The sequence below is a fragment of the Gobio gobio genome, assembly GCF_949357685.1.
Source record: "Gobio gobio genome assembly, chromosome: 12".
NCBI lineage: Eukaryota > Metazoa > Chordata > Actinopteri > Cypriniformes > Gobionidae > Gobio > Gobio gobio.
In genome coordinates, this window is record NC_137105.1 from 12,957,817 (window position 1) to 12,977,606 (window position 19,790).

The 19,790-nt window shown below is 39.5% G+C and overlaps 1 protein-coding gene across 1 annotated transcript in view; it reads right to left on the reverse strand.

The window, feature by feature from the left end:
* msraa (methionine sulfoxide reductase Aa) overlaps nucleotides 1–13,722 on the reverse strand; it is a 102,437-nt gene extending 88,715 nt beyond the window's left edge. Inside the window, exon 1 of the mRNA XM_079830712.1 lies at nucleotides 13,429–13,722. Within this exon, the coding sequence (XP_079686838.1) occupies nucleotides 13,429–13,648 (220 nt within the window). The 5' untranslated portion in view covers nucleotides 13,649–13,722. The remainder of the gene's footprint in view (nucleotides 1–13,428) is intronic.
* Between the last annotated feature and the right edge of the window lie 6,068 nt (nucleotides 13,723–19,790).

Here is a 19,790-nt window from a genome sequence, read left to right on the forward strand (position 1 = left end):
TCACATTAGAGAAGAAAAGACCTGTTGGTACTTCCATTACAACGCGAAAATGTTGAAAACAAACTAAGCTTTGTCAAAAGAATCTGTGGCAGGCTGTCAATTACAAGAGAACGTGATTTCAGTCAGTGCAGTTATAATGGAAGTCTACTGAACAAAGCTTTTTGGTGGGTTTAAAAGCACATAATATGTGCCTAATACTTCTATATTTTTAAAGCGTTGATATTAATTACATTAATGTATTAGTTGAGCTGCAAAGTAGTCTAAATCACCTTTTTAGTAGTATGACTACAGCATATGAACTTCTCAATGTAAACAGCGCTTTTTTGGTGTCCTTGGGCAATCTAAATTTTATTTATACTACGAGGCTATTGAATGCTTGAATCTGATTGGTTTACGAACGCTCTAAAAGTTGTGCAATTATTTTCAGGGAAACGCACGGCTAAAGTAGTTCCAGGCAGATCTTGACCACCTACAGTTCCAGAAGTTATTTCAAAAGGTCCTTACAGCCTACAACAGCAAAATAACCAAAACCCACAACGACACTGACCAAGCAAATAAATATAGTAAACAACAGGGTAAAACTGACAAATGATTTCCATGTTTTTTTGCCACAAAATCAAACGTTTTATTATGTATGGACCCACTCAAACACATGAATACTATGGACACACACTCTGCTTTGCGTCTTGGCCGCAATAACACCACGGATGTGCATTATTTTTCTAATAGGCCTAATTCAACGGCCCGTCGTCAATTATTCCTTACTTAAATTTAAATTTGCAGACAATGTTAGTATAGTCTTGCGTTAACTTATAATGTTCTTAAAGGGATAAATCACCCAAAAATGAAAATTCTGTGATCAGTTACCTCATATCGTTCCATAGCCTACCTGTATGACTTTCTTTCTTTCCACGAAAAAATACATTTTGAAGATTATTGAGAGCCAAACAACAGGATATCATTTCTCAAAATGACAAGAGGGTTTTCATTTTTTTGGGTGGACTATCCATATTAAAAACATTTCTCCTGATGTCTTGCCCCATAGACTTCCATTGTATATGCATATCCTATCTGTTTCCACAATAAGTGCTAGGCAGTATGACCAAAAATTTATATCAAAGTATTTTTCTAAATGATACCGGTTTTGCGGTATATGACGGTATTTTTTTCCCCTATGCATGACAGGGTGTTAACCACATTTTATACTGATTGAGAGAGGAAATACTCCAGGAGATTGACTAGAATGCCCTATTTTACTGTCATGATGAGTGAATATTGTAGAAAAATTCCACACTAGAATTAATACAGGTTTGCAAAGCCCCACAAAATTATGCTGTGGGGAGACAACCAATAAAACACAGACCTGCAACACACTCAGAGACACATATATATTAAAATATGATATGAAAATATGAGTTGAGGGCCCCTTAAAGGGGTGGTTGCATGCGATTTCACTTTTTTAACTTTAGTTAGTGTGTAATGTTGCTGCTTGAGCATAAACAGTATCTGCAAATTTACAGCGCTGAAAGTTCAATGCAAACGGAGATATTGTCTTTTAAAGTTATGGCAGTTTATTGCCTACAAAAACGGCCGGTTTGGACTACAACAAGCTTCTTCCCGGGTTGGTGACATCATAAACCCTTTCTATTAACATAAACACTGCCCCCGCGAACACGCAACAAAGTGGGCGAGGCCACGTCGCAGTCATTACGAAAGAGAGAGAGCTGTTGCAGAACTACAAACTACATTTGGCCATCTAACCAATCTAAGACCATTGCGTTTTTCGGAGGGATGGGCTTCACAGAAGCAGGAAGCAAACGAGCCGTTCAAAGGACAGTGGAGATGGCGGTGTGGAATAAAGGTAAAATATAAGAAAATCACGGCGTTTAAAAAAAAAAAGAAGTATTAAGACATGTTATACTGCACCCCATAAACACAACCAAGCCTAGAAAAAAACTAGGAACCACCCCTTTAAGCATTTTAAAAATCTAACCCTGTATAACAACAAACTGCCAAAACTAGGGAGAAACGCGGAAGAACATTAAAAAGGGCTAAGGATATTTTCAATACATTTAAAAGCACTACGGTCTCTGAACAAATGACACACGTAAGTTTAACACGGAAAGAATAAAGCAGTTACTTTTTTCCCCCATTCTTTGAATTGTCAATCTATTTATTAACTTACATCATTGTCTTCGGTGTAGCAGAATAATCTATCGTGTCATCGCGGTCGTGATCAGACGTATGGCTGTATCAGTGACCTTGTTTGCACATATATTTCATTTGAAGAAGACGTGATGAAATATGTGCACATACACGCTGCTGGTTCATGTTTAGAGCACTAGAGTATATGAAATATGTCCATAAAAAACTTAAAAGCGCTCGCTCTGGTCTGTATCTGATCTATATGACCCATGTGGTGAGCGTTGTTAATCTCATCGCGGCGCTCTGCGCAGAACATTCCTTTAAGGATTTTTCAAGCTGATGAAGTGCAAGTCCATTCAAAACCTTGGAATGATTCACATTCCTTATTTAAGTCCAAATCTGTCATAAAACATTTCAAACAATCATTATGCCTGTGCATAAGTCAACCACTATCTTTTGTAAATCAGAAAAGACAGACAGGTCCGATGTCTGCTGAAAGCAATACAAGAACTGTGTATTGACAGATGTGTTCTTGAGCGTGGCAAAGAGCACTGTGGGAGACAGAGGAGGGAGTGTGTAACAGGCTTTTTAAACAATCTACTTAATCATATCACACTTACAGATCTTCCTTTTCTCTACACATTAGGGTTCTACGGTCAGATTACATTCACGTTCATGCATTTGGCAGACACTTTTATCCAAATTGACTTACAAGGTGTACAGAGTATGTGTGATCACTACAGGAATTACAGGAACATCACATGAGTTACAGCACATCAGCAAAGAGAAAGACAATTCCAAATAACACTTTCAGATTCAGAAATATAAAGGAGGCTAGACTCTCAAGCCATTAACTGACTTAAAGTGGGTCAACGGGCAAATTCACCAAAAACACCACACTGCTTTTCTGCAACCATTAAAGGTCTACTTCTGAGTTTCAAAAAACTGTACTGCTGAGAAAAGGCATGCAACATATTAGGTTTTCTATTATCTGCCAAGGAAGTTATGAATAATTTACAGCCACTGTTACACATGCATGGTTGGACTCTTCTACATGTCCACTTAGGCAGCGAAAAAACTCAAGAGCTCAAAAGACAATCCTCAAGCACGAGGAATGCAGTTCTCACTACTAATAAAATGCTGACGTAAAAAGTATGCAGGTTTCAATCCATGCATATATACACCACCATTCAAAAGTTTGGGGTAGGTAAGATTTTTTTATGTCTTTGAAAGAAGTCTCTTATACTCACCAAGACTGCATTTATTTTGTCTAAAATACAGCAAAAACTTAAATATTGTGAAATATTATTACAGTGTCAAATAACTGTTTCCTATTCAAATATATATTTTAAAGGTAATGTATTTATGTGATGGCAAAGCTGAATTTTCAGCAGCCATTACTCCAGTATTCAGTATCACATGGCCCTTCAAAAATAATTTTAACATGCTGATTTGGGGCTCAAGAAGTGAAATCTTATTGACCCCAAACATTAAAGGGATAGATCTCCCAAAAGTGAAAATGTGATGTTTATCTGCTTACCCCCAGTAGCCTGACAAGCCAGACCCACATCAAGATATTGGGTCTGGAAACTCACCATTGGCAGGGCTCAATCCGCGAGGCGGGATAAACGGTTGTCTTTCAAATTTCCTCTGCATGCAATTGGATAGCGCCATGAGCGCCACAACCAACCAGAGCAAAGAAGAAGGTGAAGCCAAGCTACCGTTAGTTAATAGCCTTTCGCTGTATCCGGTCGGCAAAACTTCAAACATATCTTCTTTTCTTAAGAAGGACTTCAGTGCCGTTCTTTGTTCTTTCCTCAAAGAAAAGCTTAACTCCAAGTCTTCCAGAGTCACGGCCAAAGCCAATTCAAAAGGCCGCTGTTCGTCAGCTTTGTTTACGAGTAGCACGCAGAACCTCCGCAACTCTGCCGTGACGTGCCGTCATTATGTTAAGCCCGCCCACCGACTCTACACACGCTGTGATTGGCCTGACCAGAGTTTGGTTTTTCCAGCTCTCAGGTCTACCGAGAGTTGCTAGACTACAATCGCGGCATAATCAATTTTCTGCCGCTAGGGTGCATCTACATTTCTAGGCTATACCCCCAGGGCATCCAAGAGATATAGGTGACTTTGTTTCTTCAGTAGAACACATATGAAGATTTTTAAAGTCCCTGTAAAGGCAATTCTGAGATATGTTTCTAAACACACTATAAATGTTAGAAATGTATTGCTGAAACACGTTACAAAGACTGTGAACTGTGTAGTACTGAATTCTGGAGTTAGACAGTTAAACAGTTTTTCATCATTGCTGTGTTCAGGATTTTTTAGGCGGGGCTAAAACGGTGGCTCAATGACGCACTGGAGCCACCGAGCCTGGCCCCTCCCCTAACACTATCATAACTAGAGCACATTCGCATCAGTTCACCCGCTCGATTGCGAGTTACTGTCAGTTACTACAGCCTACAACTTACACGCACTCGTTTTCATTCACACCTTCAAGTGAACTGTATTAGTGGACTGAAGTAGGGAATAGTGAATGAGGGTTTAGGGAGCGATTTCGGATTCAGCCCTTGTGTGCTACTGTGAACCGCGAGTGGGCGCGGTTCCAGCGCCGACAGCGGACATGCCCCCAGCGTTTGAGAGCAGAGAATGCTGCTTATTTTTTCAAGATTTTGATAAGCTATTTTATTTACATGGTGGATTTTTTTATGATTCAAATTAGGCTGGGCGGTTGATAACATATTTGTCTGTGGTGTGACAAACTCAGAACACATATTTAATTTTGACTTTACAGGGACTTTAAGTCCAACCATTGCAGTCTGTCAGTCATATAATGCATGTGAATGGTAACAAAATCTATGAGTAAAAAAAACATACACAGACAAATCCAAATTAAACCCGGTGGCTCGTGACGAAACGATCAGTTTGTGCGAGAAACCGAACAGTATTTATATAATTGTTTACCTCTAATACACCACTGTCCAACAGCCTTGAGTGTGCGATCACTTCCGGTGCGTGAGGTCTGTACACGATCTGGAGTAGTTTACGCAAGCGCTGGAAGTGATCTCTCGTGCTCAAGGCTGTTGGACATAGTGGTGTATAAAAATGATATAAATACTGTCAGGTTTCTCGCACAAACCGATCGTTTCGTGTCTTAAGACATCAATGTGTCGTCACGAGCCGCAGGGTTTAATTTGTCTGTGCATGGTTTTGTTACCATTCACATGCATTATACGACTGACAGACTGCAACGGTTGGAGTTAAAAATCTTCATTTGTGTTCTACTGAAGAAACAAAGTCACCTATATCTATATAACATAACATTTTCATTTCACCATCCCTGTAACGGTTGTGTTACATTCTTCAGTGTTAAAGATTCTTCAAGAGTTAAATGTTCTTTGGAGCTTTCAAAACATTGCTTGAGTTATATAAACTTTTGTTTGGTCTAATCAATTTTGTTTGAGAAAGATATTTAGACACAACACAACACACCTCACCTTAAAAAACATCAGAAAGTTACCAAACAATCAACTAATTAAACAAATCTAATGTGGTGTAGAGTCAAGCAATCTTCAAGCAATTTTCCAAGCAATATTTGTGAATTCTGTCCATTTCTTTTGTAACAGGTTCAACCTTGCAGAAGTAGTATTTTACTTTAAACTCTTTTTTTTATTTTTTATCTACACTACAGATAAGCTTTAAATGGACATATTCAGACAATTAGTGTTGTTGATTTAGATCTATCCAGGTGGTATGTGAATAATCTTGTTGATAATTAATATTTATTTTTTAGAAAGCAATGGAGAGTTTCCAACTGGCATTTTGCAGTTTCATAAGCAGCTGTTCTAAGACGCTGATGGCACACACAAAAAAAAAATCGACTTCATAAAACAAATCAGAAATGGCACACAGAACAGTGTAGAGATATTCAATTTGGATCCATCTTCAAAGGTCAGAAATACTGTGTCTGGTGATTAAAAATTCAACGTCCACATGTTTAAAATTCTGCCGAAGAGAGTTTAGGCCTTTGCTTTTTTTGAGTATTGATGGAAAACAGAGAGGCCTTTTCAGAAAACCATAATATCAAACTATAACGCCAAACATCACAATGCACCTGTTCTATCAGCCATGGACACCTGTCTTGTGATGAAACACATCTGGCAAATTCATCCTGGCTCAGAATCAACAAAATCTCTGTCTCTGTCTCTGTCTCCTCTCTATTCTTGCCCTTTTCACAGTTATTAACTGGAAGCCTGCTGATGCAGCCGAATCCTAATGCAATGTCAATGGGTAGCCGTGAGAGACAGAAAACCAGTGTATTAGTATAAAAGTTGAGGAGAGGAAGCTATAAAGTAAGTACAGAAGGATACCATGTACCAAGCAAGGATGTGTGAGAAAAAGCAGACACAGAATCAGCAGAAAACAATCTCTCTAGAGGAAATCATACTGACATTTAATGCACCTCATCTATAATCAAACAATAAGCACAACATTCTTACAGTGACTCTTAAGCATCAAGGAAACCAACGGAGACAAAAACTCTAAACTTCATGACTAGCATGTGATTGTATCTGTATTAATATGAGACAAACCTGCTTTATTTGGTTTGAAAGAGACGCCACTTACAGATGTTAGGAAATCAACATCCAGGCCTTCTTTATACTCCAGACATTCACTGTTGACCGCAAGCTTTTGAGCACCAAAATGGCCGACCAACAATCCATCTTCTTCTTGTAGAGCATTAAATTCCCTAAAAGTTACAGGACTGGAATATCACATATGTCTTTTAATGCCCTCACTGATCTAAACGCACTGTGATAAAGTTTTGGAATATGGTCTTGGTTTTCAGGAGAAACACCTTGAAGAAAGAAGACTGTTGATGAGGACTGTTGGAAAGTCACCTAACTTCCTCCTCCAAGACAAAAACATCCATTTCCAATAGTGTCTTGGTTCTGGCTCTTAGTTTTAAAGGTTTAAAAAAGTAAACTTATAAAAGTAAAAACAAAACTTTGTAGTCCAATCATGGAGGCGCAAACTTTTCTTTGTAGTTCCAGACATTCTCTCCGATAGTGAAGCCATTAGTGAGAACATAAACAAATGCATCTTGATTTGCGGTTAAGATAACGAAGACCCCTGAAGGCACATGGTCATCTCTTGGCGCAAACAACTGCAAAAGTCCGGTCCAAAAAAATGGGGGACAGATTCTTCCAGAATTGTTCTAAACGTCTCACTGAATACAACGTGCGCCACCTTTGCACTAGCTTCCTGCGAAATAAAATGTAGTTTTCTTTATAGATTTAGTTTTTTAGCACTGAAGCTGAGCTCCTGCACTCGGGGTATTTTTGATTTCCTTTGCGCAAAAGCTGAGCAAACAGACAAAGGGAGCTGCGATAGAACCCTGCCAAGTCTCGCCTGGGTTTTTTCTCTTCCATTCCTCTCCCTCTCTGTGCTCCCGCACTCCCGGCGTGGCAACTTTCCCGAGAAACCCTGGCGGAGCTCCAACCTGTGTCTGCTCGTCTGGGCCCCCCTCCTCCCCCCGGAAATTTAGGGAAATTGATCAAAACGAATCTCAAATTAATTTCTTTTCTCTGCCATTCCCTGCCACCTCCATCCAGATACGGTCCCCTCCCCTCTTCACTCGCCAGATGCACAGATGTGAGGACATTGGAATGTCTGTCATCCCAATCTCCCCAGCGTCCCCGCACATCCAATGTTCCTCCTTCAACCGGCCATCCGCTTCATCCATTGTTCGCCACCGGCACTCGAGAGTTACTCCGTGTTTCACCTACTCACTTTCAAATCTATCTTAGCAGGGAAAAGTCCTGCTGCTGTTCCTCTTTTCAGCGCGTGCCAAAACAGCACCTCCTGTGCTACTACTGCCATTTTTGGGGACATGGCAGCGATGCTGTGCCAAAGCGGGACGGCCCTAAGGACGCCCTCCCTAAAAAATTTCTCACTTATGGAAACCAAACCATGCACTCAAATGCACTACCACAAAACTATTGTGATATTTAGCACGGCAAATGAACGAGTGTAGAGAATATGAAAACAGTTGGTCTATATTGCACTGACAATCTATATTTCCTATTAAATATCATTTTAATATACAGCAAATGTAATCTTTGCCTCTTTTGGTTAGAATTAATGTTTAAACAAAGATCACATGTATGTTCAATAGCACAACCTCCTTATTAGAGACCTATTTATTCTGTACTGCTTAATCGACTATCAAAGCAGAACATTTATTTTCTTTGCATCTTTTCCTGGCAACAACAGTCCTTTTAAACTAAATCAATATATATGACCAAGGTCAAGCATCCTACCAGATGAAAAACATGGAATATTTTTTGTGTTAATTAAAATGTCTAAAAAGCACTTAAAAGTAAAAATAAAAAATAAATATTCATGTATAGTCACAAATGTCTGTTATAATTTGCCCATTAGAAGTTAAATTGTGTGTAATTGTGGGTGACACTTAAAGGGATAGTTCATCCAAAAACGTTACATTCTGTCACCATTTATGTCACCTCATGTCATTTCAAACCTCATGTGTGACTTTCTTTCAACTGTGGACACAAAAGAAGATATATTCAGGAATGCCGATGTCCAATTAAACATTGGACCCCATTGACTTTTATTGCATGGACAAAAAAACAACAACTATTCTCTTTAGTGTTCCACACAAGAAAGAAAGGGATTTGGAATGACATGAGGGGGAGTAAATGATTATAGAATTTCAATTATGGATGAGCTATCCTGTTAAGTACAATTCTTTTTTTCTTTTTTTTGCATGTTCAAACTCATCTTGAAATGATTTCTGAAGGAATTATTTTCTGATTTCTAATGCTGCTGAAAATAAAGCTTTTCCATCACAGGAATAAATTACATTTTAAAATACATTAAAATAAAAAAAAGTTATTTTAAATTGTAATGATATTGCACAGAATTAAGGCCTGTGCACACCGGGGTGATTATCGCACGTACTTATCGGCAGCGTTTTTCGGCACATCTTTGCGTTCACACCAAGCGGCAACCTCCCGCAGTTTCTCTTGAAGCCAATACAGAAGTGACTTAAACTGCAATTCAATGACTGGCCACTAGGGACAGACTCCAGAAGGGAGCAGAATCTCATTGAGCCCAATATTAAAATGCCCAACTTTACAGCAGAAAAAAACATGTTTACAGCCTGGAACAAATTGTGGTTTTGGTCTATACGGATAATTTTGCCCTTCATGACAACTGTGAGGGGGGTGAATATTTTTATAACTCATTCGTTTACATTATATAAAGCTTTAAAGTCCTGCATTATTAAGGCCACTTTGAGTGACAGGTGGATAGCCATTTATCTGCTGTCTGTTAGTCATCGCGTCACCTCAGCTCCACCCATATCCCGCCTCTTTGCCCATTTTCTGTTATCCGGAAGTAACGAGCGATGATGCGCTGCCAAGATGGCAATGGCCAGCTCGTCCCTACTTTACGCTTCAAAACTGCTCTTCAGAATCCTATGGGTGACGTCACGGACACTACGTCCATATTTTTTTACAGTCTATGGTTCACACCGAAGCGATTTTCACTGGCAATGCGCCGAGTGAACGTACAAACCCGGTACACAAGTGCTGCACCACTTTACGCTTCTGATACTCGCTTGTCCCACAGAAGAAGAAGAAGAGAGACAGTATTTACGTGCTTGCTAAAACCATTCACACACTTTTTGCTAACTGGCAAGCAGCATTAAAGGTGCATTATGTAGCATTTTTTCAGTAAAATACCCCAAAACCACTAGGCTAGCGTTATATATTTTGTTCAGTTGAGTACTTACAATATCCCAAATGTAATAGAAAATTGCTATTTTAACCAAGGAACCAGGACGTGTGAGGGAGTCGCCTGTCGATGGCATCATATCTGCGTTCCCTCAGTTTCTGGTTTTAATTTGCAGAGACGCTTTACTCTCACTGCAATGTGCAACTAGTGTAATAGCAGCCGCCGAGCGAACGCACAGAGTAACGTCATAACATAATTTTCAACACATGTATCTAATATGATAAACAGAGCAGCGTTACCTCATCCTCATGGCCGGAAAAGCGGAAAAGGCGCCGGCGACAGTGGCATAATTAAAGTCCCGCCGGCGACTGTGCCATAATAAAGGTCCCGCTGCTCGCAAGGCTTGTGTTGCGCTCTTCTTATTAACAATCGCTCCTGCTTCTGCTTCATACTACAGTAACGTTAATAATCACATCCATGAACATGATTTCTGCCCGAGTCCTATTCCGATTCTTTTCCACCGGCTGTGAGGTGGAGACCACATGTCCCAAGATTCTGCGCTCAAACTTGGCGTCATCAAACTACGCCTTTGTTTTGAATAGGCGACCTCTAGTGGACGGAAAAGTTACATAGTGCAGCTTTAACAGCTCATCTTCTTCTTTGTCTATTTACTTCCTTTTCGTCATATCAATGTGTGCTCGGCAAGACCGTTTTGTGCTTGAGTGCCACCAAGTTGTGTTTTACTGTAACTTCAGCAGCTCCATGCACGTGAACAAAAGCGCCGATCTCATTGGTCGGACAGTTTTTTACGTGCCGCATTAAAACAAAAAAACGAACCCAAGCTGTTTTTTTTTTTTTAAATAACGTTTTTACGCCTGCCATTTTGCACATTGGTATGCACACTCACATTGGTGCCCTTTGTTTAGTCACAAGGCGTTAAATGCGCGCGAAAATCGTCCCGGTGTGAACAGGCCTTTACTGTGCATTTTTTATCAAATAAATGCAGCCTTGTTGAGCATAAGTGATTAGTTTCAAAAGACAAGAAGTCTTAATCCATTCATGCTCCATCATGAAGCTTCGAAGCGTTTGGCGATCCGAATCATGATTCGACTCACTGATTCATAACGCTTCGAAGCTTCATGATGCCGTGTTTTGAAATCGTCATCACTATTTAAGTCGTTATTTAGGGTTTTTTTGCGCACAAAAACTGTTCTCGTCACTCCATAAAGTTATTGTAGAACCACTGTAGTGAGATGGACTTTGTAACGACGTCTTTAGTACCTTTTAAGGGTCTTGAGAGTGTACCGTGCATTGTGCCAATGGAGGCCTTTCAGAGCCATCGGATTTCAACTAAAATATCTTCATTTGTGTTCCGAAGATGAACGGAAGTCTTACGGGTGTCGAACGACATGAGGGTACGTAATTAATGACAGAATTTTCATTTTTGGGTGAACTAACCCTTTAATACACAGAACTGCATGCGTCTTACGGAAGAACATTGCAGCCGGAGCTACTTCTCTCTGTTTATGGCGAGTCACGCAGGGACTGTGCTCCTCCGCAGCAGTTCCTACCAGTCCGGTCTGAAATAGTCCCAATATAAACACTTATTATAAGTGTACCATAATGATTCAGGGTAAGACAAAAACACGGTTTAGAAAATTGATTCATGTTGTAAATTCTCATTATATAATTTTTGTCAATCTTGAACACAAAAAAAGTTGTGGACAGCAGCTTTGAGTAAATATTAAAAAGCAATGTCAAGGGAGGGGATATTTTTTTGTATAAAAAAAGTACAATCCCACTCCAAAAGAAGTCCACACCAACTGTATAACTCGAAAGAACTGAAGCAGTTCCCTCAGCACATGAGCTAAGCGCCCACAAAGTTTTCTTGTACGAGGTGCTCGTGTTCAAAGAGACATCACACTGCCCTAAGCTCTGATCTCATTCTTCCATCTGTTCTGTGGTCTGTAACCTTCAACCAGGTTCATTACATCTTCAAAGCAAGACACGCGTGTGTCAGTGTTGCAGAGTGTTACCTGGCAACCTTCCAGCTCCGCGGTGGAGTCCCGTTGCCAAGGGGAAGCCTTGAGAGGCGAGCGCTGATAATCAGTTCACTGCAGTCTGAAGGGGTGGATCCCTGCACGGGCACGCTTCATGCCATTGCACTGAACGCCAATGTGAGTCGCATGTCAAGCAGCCTGCGGATGCTCCTGAGAGCGAGCGTTGCAGACACATTATTATTATTATACGTATGAACTTCTAGGCCGAGTTACAACAAAAACCTATTATCAGCTACTCTAAAGATTCCTTTACAACTTTAATAAGTCCACAGCTGTACAATTAAAATGAATGCAAAGGCAAGAATGGGAAGGAAATGTCAACATGGACCTGCTGCTGGGAGAATGGGACAAGGTGTATGGCTATAGCCCAGGGCTGGAAACCAGAAAATTGCTGGTTCGACCTCCAAAAGAAACAAGCCTTGTGTTATCACTATTGTGCCCTTGAGCAAGACAAGTGATCAGCTCCAAAAGGGATAGTGTTCCCAAAAATGAAAATTCTGTTTTTGTTACTCCTACCCATATGCTGTTTTTTTTTTTTTTTCAGTAGAACACAAAGGGATAATTAGAAAATATCAATTAAAAAAATGCATTTGCTTTTGCAATTTTTCATTGTGTTCCAAGGAAAAAACTGCTGTAGGTTTGGAATAATAATTTTGAACTGTCCCTTTAATAACTGCACCCACATTATCCATTTCACTTTGGATAAAAGTGTGCTAAATAACTACTTGCCGTTTTAACTGGATGTTTTCTTTTCCGATTAAATGGTGTCACCTAAACGGTGTGATTTAGGATTCGTAGCAAGCCTCCTGTTCCCATCAGAGCTCTTCACCCTACTTGAAGCAGCATTTCCATTTTTATGTAAGAGCCTGAGTCAGCTGTTCTGTTCCACTGCTAGTGTGCTTTTTATTGCCCTTTACTACCCTCTACTCTTGCCTCTGAGGAAAAAGATATTGAATATTTAATGCCAAGAGTGTTGGAGGTATTACTCAGTAAAAGAAGACTTACTTTGAAAACATTTTGCTTCACCTAAATGGTACTCTAAAGTGAAAGATGGATAAAAATGAAAAAAAGGAGATGCGTAAGATGTGCTGCTATACGGTGTCTTAAAACATATATGAGTCGACTATTGAGCAGGCAAATAGGAGTAAATAATGTCTGCAAATACTCGCTATATGGATGTCAAGAATAAACAAAATGACGATTAGATGTTACTGTAGCACTGCGCATGCGCGTCGCACAGCTCCAGGAAAAACAAAACAAAGCCCCCCGTTTCCTCGATCGCAGAAGACCCATCATAGAATTTCTTTTTGCACACGTAAGCTTAGGCTGCATTTCCGTAGCCTATAACATTCCTATTATCCGCGGCTTAAACCCTTACGGCGCTGCCTTTGTTTGACCACTGATAGCCGCGTTAGCACGTGGACTGAGAGAGTAAGACAAATTCTCAACGCCAAAACGTTACCTGACACTTTCATGCTCTGCTCTCTTCCAGGTAGCGCTTCCTCCGGAGATGGCATTCGCACTTTGGAGGACATATCTCCCATTCTACTGTGGATAAAATGACGCCAAACCAAACGCACGGATGTCCGCGCGACCATGAGCACAAACACGCCGCACGCGATGCCCTTGTGTAACGATTGCACAAGCACGTGCTCGTTACTTAACTCGAAGTAAATAAGCATTCTATAATAAAATGTTTACATTCCCTTTTAACCCAGAGCTTAAAGGAGTCACTCACTGCTGTGTTGTCAAAAACAGCGTATGTGCGTGGAATAGCTTCTTTTATAAAATATTTAATAAAAAGTGGTAAAGCAACTCGTTGTTTTATGGTTTTATTAGCCGTGGTGTGACCATTATGTTTAATATGTGAGTTTATAAAATATAATTTTAGGTGTGTGTGTAGCTATGTATGTATATATATATATATATATATATATATATATATATATATATATATATATATATATATATATATATATATATATATATATATATATAATTGAGTAGGCTATCAACACATAATAACGTATTTTGTGTGCCCATATGCTATTGTATTTCATATTCAAAATGCTCATATTTTGTGCTGATCATTGTGTGCTTGTGTCAACTGGAAGTTTATGATCTTTGATTATGTGTAACAATTGCTTCAAACTGAAGGGCAGTCCGATCTCTTATCAGTTAATAAGACTGATAAGATTGTTTTATTTAATGCCATGTCAGCATCCAAGGCTATTTTCATGTCAAAAACACAAATATCATATAAAAACAATAAAACCAAGAAAACAAACCCAATAAATTATATATGATTTTTTTTAAATAACATGTGATTTAAAAAAAAATCCAAAACCTTTTTAGGCATAATCTTACTAAATAAGCCCTTAAGTGAAATAAACTTAATTAATTAATTAATGAATAGACTGAAAGAAAGGTGTTTTCAAATAATATTGTATATATTATTTTCAAATAATGTATAGGCTACTGTAGCCTTGCAAAATAAAAACAGAACATTGAGTAGACATTTCTTTGTTTAATGAGATGATATTCCCTGGCCCTTTAAGGTGTTGTCTCAGAGACAGTGTCTTTATCCATGTGTCGTCAGCATAAGGGTGGATTGAAAAGCTTTACCATCTGGAGTTCACTGCGTGTCGAATGTGTTTGTTCGAGACACGCGTGCGGCAGACGACAGTCCTCCAAACTGCAACACAAGAGAGGATCAGGAGACCTCTGCTGACCTCGACGCAAGCGCAGGGACCGATACCAACCCACACACAATACATGCAATAGATGAAATACTGCAAAGTGCATGGATAATTCACATATATGACACATTTGACAGAGATAGATAGATAGATAGATAGATAGATAGATAGATAGATAGATAGATAGATAGATAGATAGATAGATAGATAGATAGATAGATAGATAGATAGATAGATTATAGGCAGGCTACGGTGCTTCGACAAAACAGCCTACTGTCATTGTTTTCACGTTTGTAATTTAGGCTACATAAACGTCTTCACGTCAGTTTAGGATATTGTACGTTAACTACGTAGAAAGACAACTCGAAGTCGGAAGATTTACCGATCAAATGTCCCATGAAAGTCGCTGTATATTTTTACATAGGCCTAAACACAGGCCTGCATAAAAAAGACGCGCTGTTGTAGTGGGTGACTGGTTAACATCACTAACCAAATGAGAACTATCAGTGATTTGGAGTCGGTGTAAACGTTTTGGTGTACCAATAAAATGAGGAAAGGATGAAGATAAATCAGTGTTCGACAATAAATCAATGCCGCATGAGGGATGAGCGTGTGGGGGATGGGACTCAACGCGCAGATGACAGGCCATATGGAGTCGGCCTGAATTCTTTTTTTTTTTTCTTTTTTTTGGGGGGGGACACAATTTGATGAACTAATAGTTTCTAAGGGTTTATCGCGGTGTTAACAAAATATTTATTTGACGTGAAATTGTTTACGTCGAAGAATTAACCGTCAATGGTCTCATGGCGCACGGTGACCTCACTGGTTCACGAGACTTTATTTGCCAATACGCATTCCAAAAGAACATTCAAATTTTGTGTTAATGTTAGAATGAAGAAATCCAAACAAGCTTAAAACAAATTTTTGTTGTTAGCAACTCAAACGGCACTCGTGCATCAAAAAAACGAATAAAACGAAAATGTGCATTGTTTAGAAATCACGACGATGAAATAAAACCGAAACCCTGCATCATTAAAAGTGCAGAAACTCTTTTCCAAACGGCTAATGTTTAGTAAGCCGACAGATGCCACCTCTTTCCACCAGAGTATAATCCTCTCTGAAGGGAAGGGAACAGAGGAGCAGGACGAAGAGCTTCAGTGTGTGTGATAAACTGGGCTGCTCTCCTCCTCTCTGTCAGATCGCGCTCTGCATCACACCATTTCACATGATGACCGACTCTGCTTACGAGCACCGAAGCCTTCTGCTCTGGCTATTTGCTTCTAACGTGCATTTTTCCGCTTTGCTTTTTCGTTTATCTTGAAGAAATTCGAGTGATGCAACACTGTAATCGGAAATGATTTATGTCGCATCCAACAGCATCAAGGTGCGCAAAAGCGTGCGGGACATTTGATGATTTTGGAACGACGCTCCTCTGCACCGGCTGCCTTGTGGACATTTCCCCAAACTGGATATATGGACAATTATTATCTCGAGGGATAAAAACCTATTATTCGCAAGGTGTATTTGTGTAAGTTTTGATGAAATCGATGTGCAATGTTTCTTTCTTCTTCTTTTTTTTAACAAATTGTTAATGTCAATCAATTGCGTGTGTTTTACTAAAGCATGTTTCTTTTTTCCTTCTTATAGCTCATGACAGCAGACTGTAAATGCATTGAGGTGCCACTGTATCAAATTATGTCCGGCTATATTAATAGGTTCTTTGATTTTCAGACTGAATGGACGTCACTGAATGGATCGCCTAATTAAAATCCAATTTGCGGGGAATTTTCCTTTCTGTGTATGGTGCAAGGTCGGCTTTGACAAATGGTCCCCTCCACTTTTTCCCCAATATTTAGTTTACCCCCTCCTGATGCAGGTGCTTTCAACTGCCCCCACCTTCTAACATATACCCCGCCCGACCCCCCACACGAGGCGGCGGTGTCTCTAGTCCCACAGTTTCCCCCTTCTTTCTTACCTCTGCTGCATTTTGCATGAGCTATCTAGGTCATTAGCATTTTAGCGTATGCAAGACTTGAGGCTGGTGAGGAGCCAGATGGGCCCTCTACTATTTTTTTTATATCTCATGGGAGTTGAGCAAGGGACCAACTGCATGCAGCAAGCCACTGAGCGCCTTCATTTTATTGCCATCACTCGGGCCTTATGTTGCACCAACACATGATGGAGAGATGCGCACCGTCCTCTGTGGAAATAACGCACTCGAGCCATTCGAAAAATAGGTAATGTAATAACTGGGAACGCTTGTTTGAATTATTGTGCGCGTGTTGATGCACAGACTTGCATGATGCTCTGTGCAATGTTGGATGCTGATGCTACACCAGTCGGAGGAGGACGTAGACATTTTGGTGCAACATCGTTGCTGGCATGTATGTGCGATTCTCAACATTGTGGTTGAAAACAGGCCTGCTTTTCTTCGTGTTCACAGCGGACCTTGATTTAAATGTCCATACAATTAAGGCACGCGGTGAATGCCAAGAGAGATGGCAAATATCATCGATGAATGTTTTTTTTCTTCCAGATAGTCCGTGCCTGCGATGCATGACAGTTCTTATTTTATTTCGCTCGGTGCGCGCGTGTGTGGAGTGTGTGTGGAGGCGAACCGACGCATCAATGCGGCCAAACTCATCTTTAATATTTCATTAGGTTCTTCCATTATTTTATGTTGCGCAAAAGTGCGTCTCCTTGAATGTTATGAAGTGGCATTATGAACATTCGAGTTCAAAACACTGACAATTAACCTGATTAAACGTCCTTTTGTTATTTGTCTATTTAGAGGACGCTTTTAAAATATAGAAATGCCACATAGACATGTATATGGGACACGATGTCTTCAGGAGGAGACGAAGAATAATATGAAAAGTTGTGAGGCCTAGAATGACAACCAATTTGAACAGAACACATCACGAAGCGTTCCGGATTTCTTGAATTTCTGAACACTTAAAACGACAGCAGTGGGTTTTCGAAGTGACACTTGTCCTCATTCTAATGGCACAGAAAATATCACTACGCATGTACGTTTGTCTATTGTATCCTTGATACTGTAAATCATTTTAGTTTGTCAATAAAATCACATATTCACGAAGCAGACATTAATTTCTTTTTTTCACACGCAATATTTGCCACTTCATGATTCGATTGATCAGAAAAGACACTTTTTTCATCTTTATGAATGATAATTATATTTACAAAAAAAATGGATGTTAATGATGCTCAGTAGCCTAATTACAATGCAGGCCGCGAGCTAGGCTATACGTGTAATTTAGAGACACGATATTTGACGTTCACAATTTACATTTTATTTGGAGTCGAAAACAGAAGCAAAAGGGCACTAGCCTACTGCTCGATTCCATATAGAATAATTTAGTCCCATAAAGTCCCATTACGAACTTTTTATCCATTTTCACGGATGATTTAAAGAACCCAGCAATCAAAACATTAAATCTGAAGAATGGGCTACAATTAAACAACACCAATAAAGTTTTAAAGAACCAGCCACAGCAAACACATTCTTGATGGTTCTTTGCTGCTTTTAAGAGGACAATTGAAGAGCGTTTATTTTAAAGTGTAGCCTATAACACGGTCTATAGGCTATTCGGATTTTTCGACACGAACATTTCACATTATAGGCGCCTTAAACAGCTCTTGACATATTTCATCTTCACCTTATAGCCTATGAAATGTTCATTTTTAGAGATACGTCCCAAACAGTGTTTCATCTTTGTATTCCTATAGCCTATAGTAACCGCGGACCTCATTTTCAAGGTCATAGCCTAGCTAATGGTTGATTTTGGATATGTAGGCCTATAGGCTTTTGCCAAATCATAAATGCCATTTTTATAAATTAACAGGCAACTATTCTATGTAAACGCGTAGGCTATAGCTTTGCCAATCATATCAAAGAAAACATGCTTTTGTAGCGACATAATTTGAATTTTAACGGCTATACCAGTCGAAAGATTTTCGTCCACGAGGCAACGTTATCATTTTCGTTAGAGGTTTAAATATGATTAAAACGCAAATTAACCTCAGAATAGAACATGTAGGCCTTCTTCCTGAACTGCAAGCCTTCCTCCGTTCAGGCAATTCAAGCCACTATATGGAGATTATCAAAATGTAATTTTATAAAACCACACGTGCATTAGCCTACTATAGGCTGGATATTTCATTCAGGTAAAGGAAAAAGAAATAAGCGCACACGGGCAGTTTGCATGACATAAATTGTCTCATGCTATACGGGAAGTAGTGAATGATGTAACCTCGAAGCAGGGCATAAATGGTCAAAGACATCGCAGTAGAGAAAAATTAGGAATTATGCAGAACACAGATTTTTCCGCCTTTTAGCAGCAGAGAAGCGAACCGTGTGTGGCCTTGTCAAAAACGCTATATCCTTTAAAGGTTATTTAAGGACACTGCATAATGTCAGATCAACCTCATTAGGCAGAGGTGTAGCCTATATTAGCATATTTCATCAAAAGAATATTTAGGTCGCAGATTAAATTCAGACAGCTGCCCCTGTGTTTCAATCAGCGAGTTGGTAATTTTTTTTGTAAATGTTGATTCTTGAAGGACGCGGGGACACGGTGGCAGGGACACAAAAGTAAGTTATTTCAATGGGATTTGCATAAGTGGATTTGAATAAAAGTTATTAGAAAAAGAACATTCAAAACTACAAATCAAGGAAATATAATGCTGCGAGTATATTGGAAAACATGGACTGTTTTGACCAAATACAGAGTTGTGTTAATTCACGAGATGAACAAAGCAGTGAATTATACAACTATTTTAAATGAATTCGAGTTTTGAAGAATTTCAAACACCTGCTAAATTGTTAAAAACTTACATTTTTCAAGCACACTCTGTCGAGGTTTGTCTGGCACAATAGAAATGGTCATTTCTGACCAGTAGGCTATAACAGTAGCTAAACCATAACTAAAGCGGGTGATAGGCCTAAAATAAAGAGATGCATAATGACATTAGAGGCTACGTGCAATGCTTTATCGTTATAACGCGTTTGCAGGTAAAAATAGCGCCCTACTTGTAATCTAAATGAGAGAGAGAGAGAGAGAGAGAGAGAGAGAGAGAGAGAGAGAGAGAGAGAGAGAGAGAG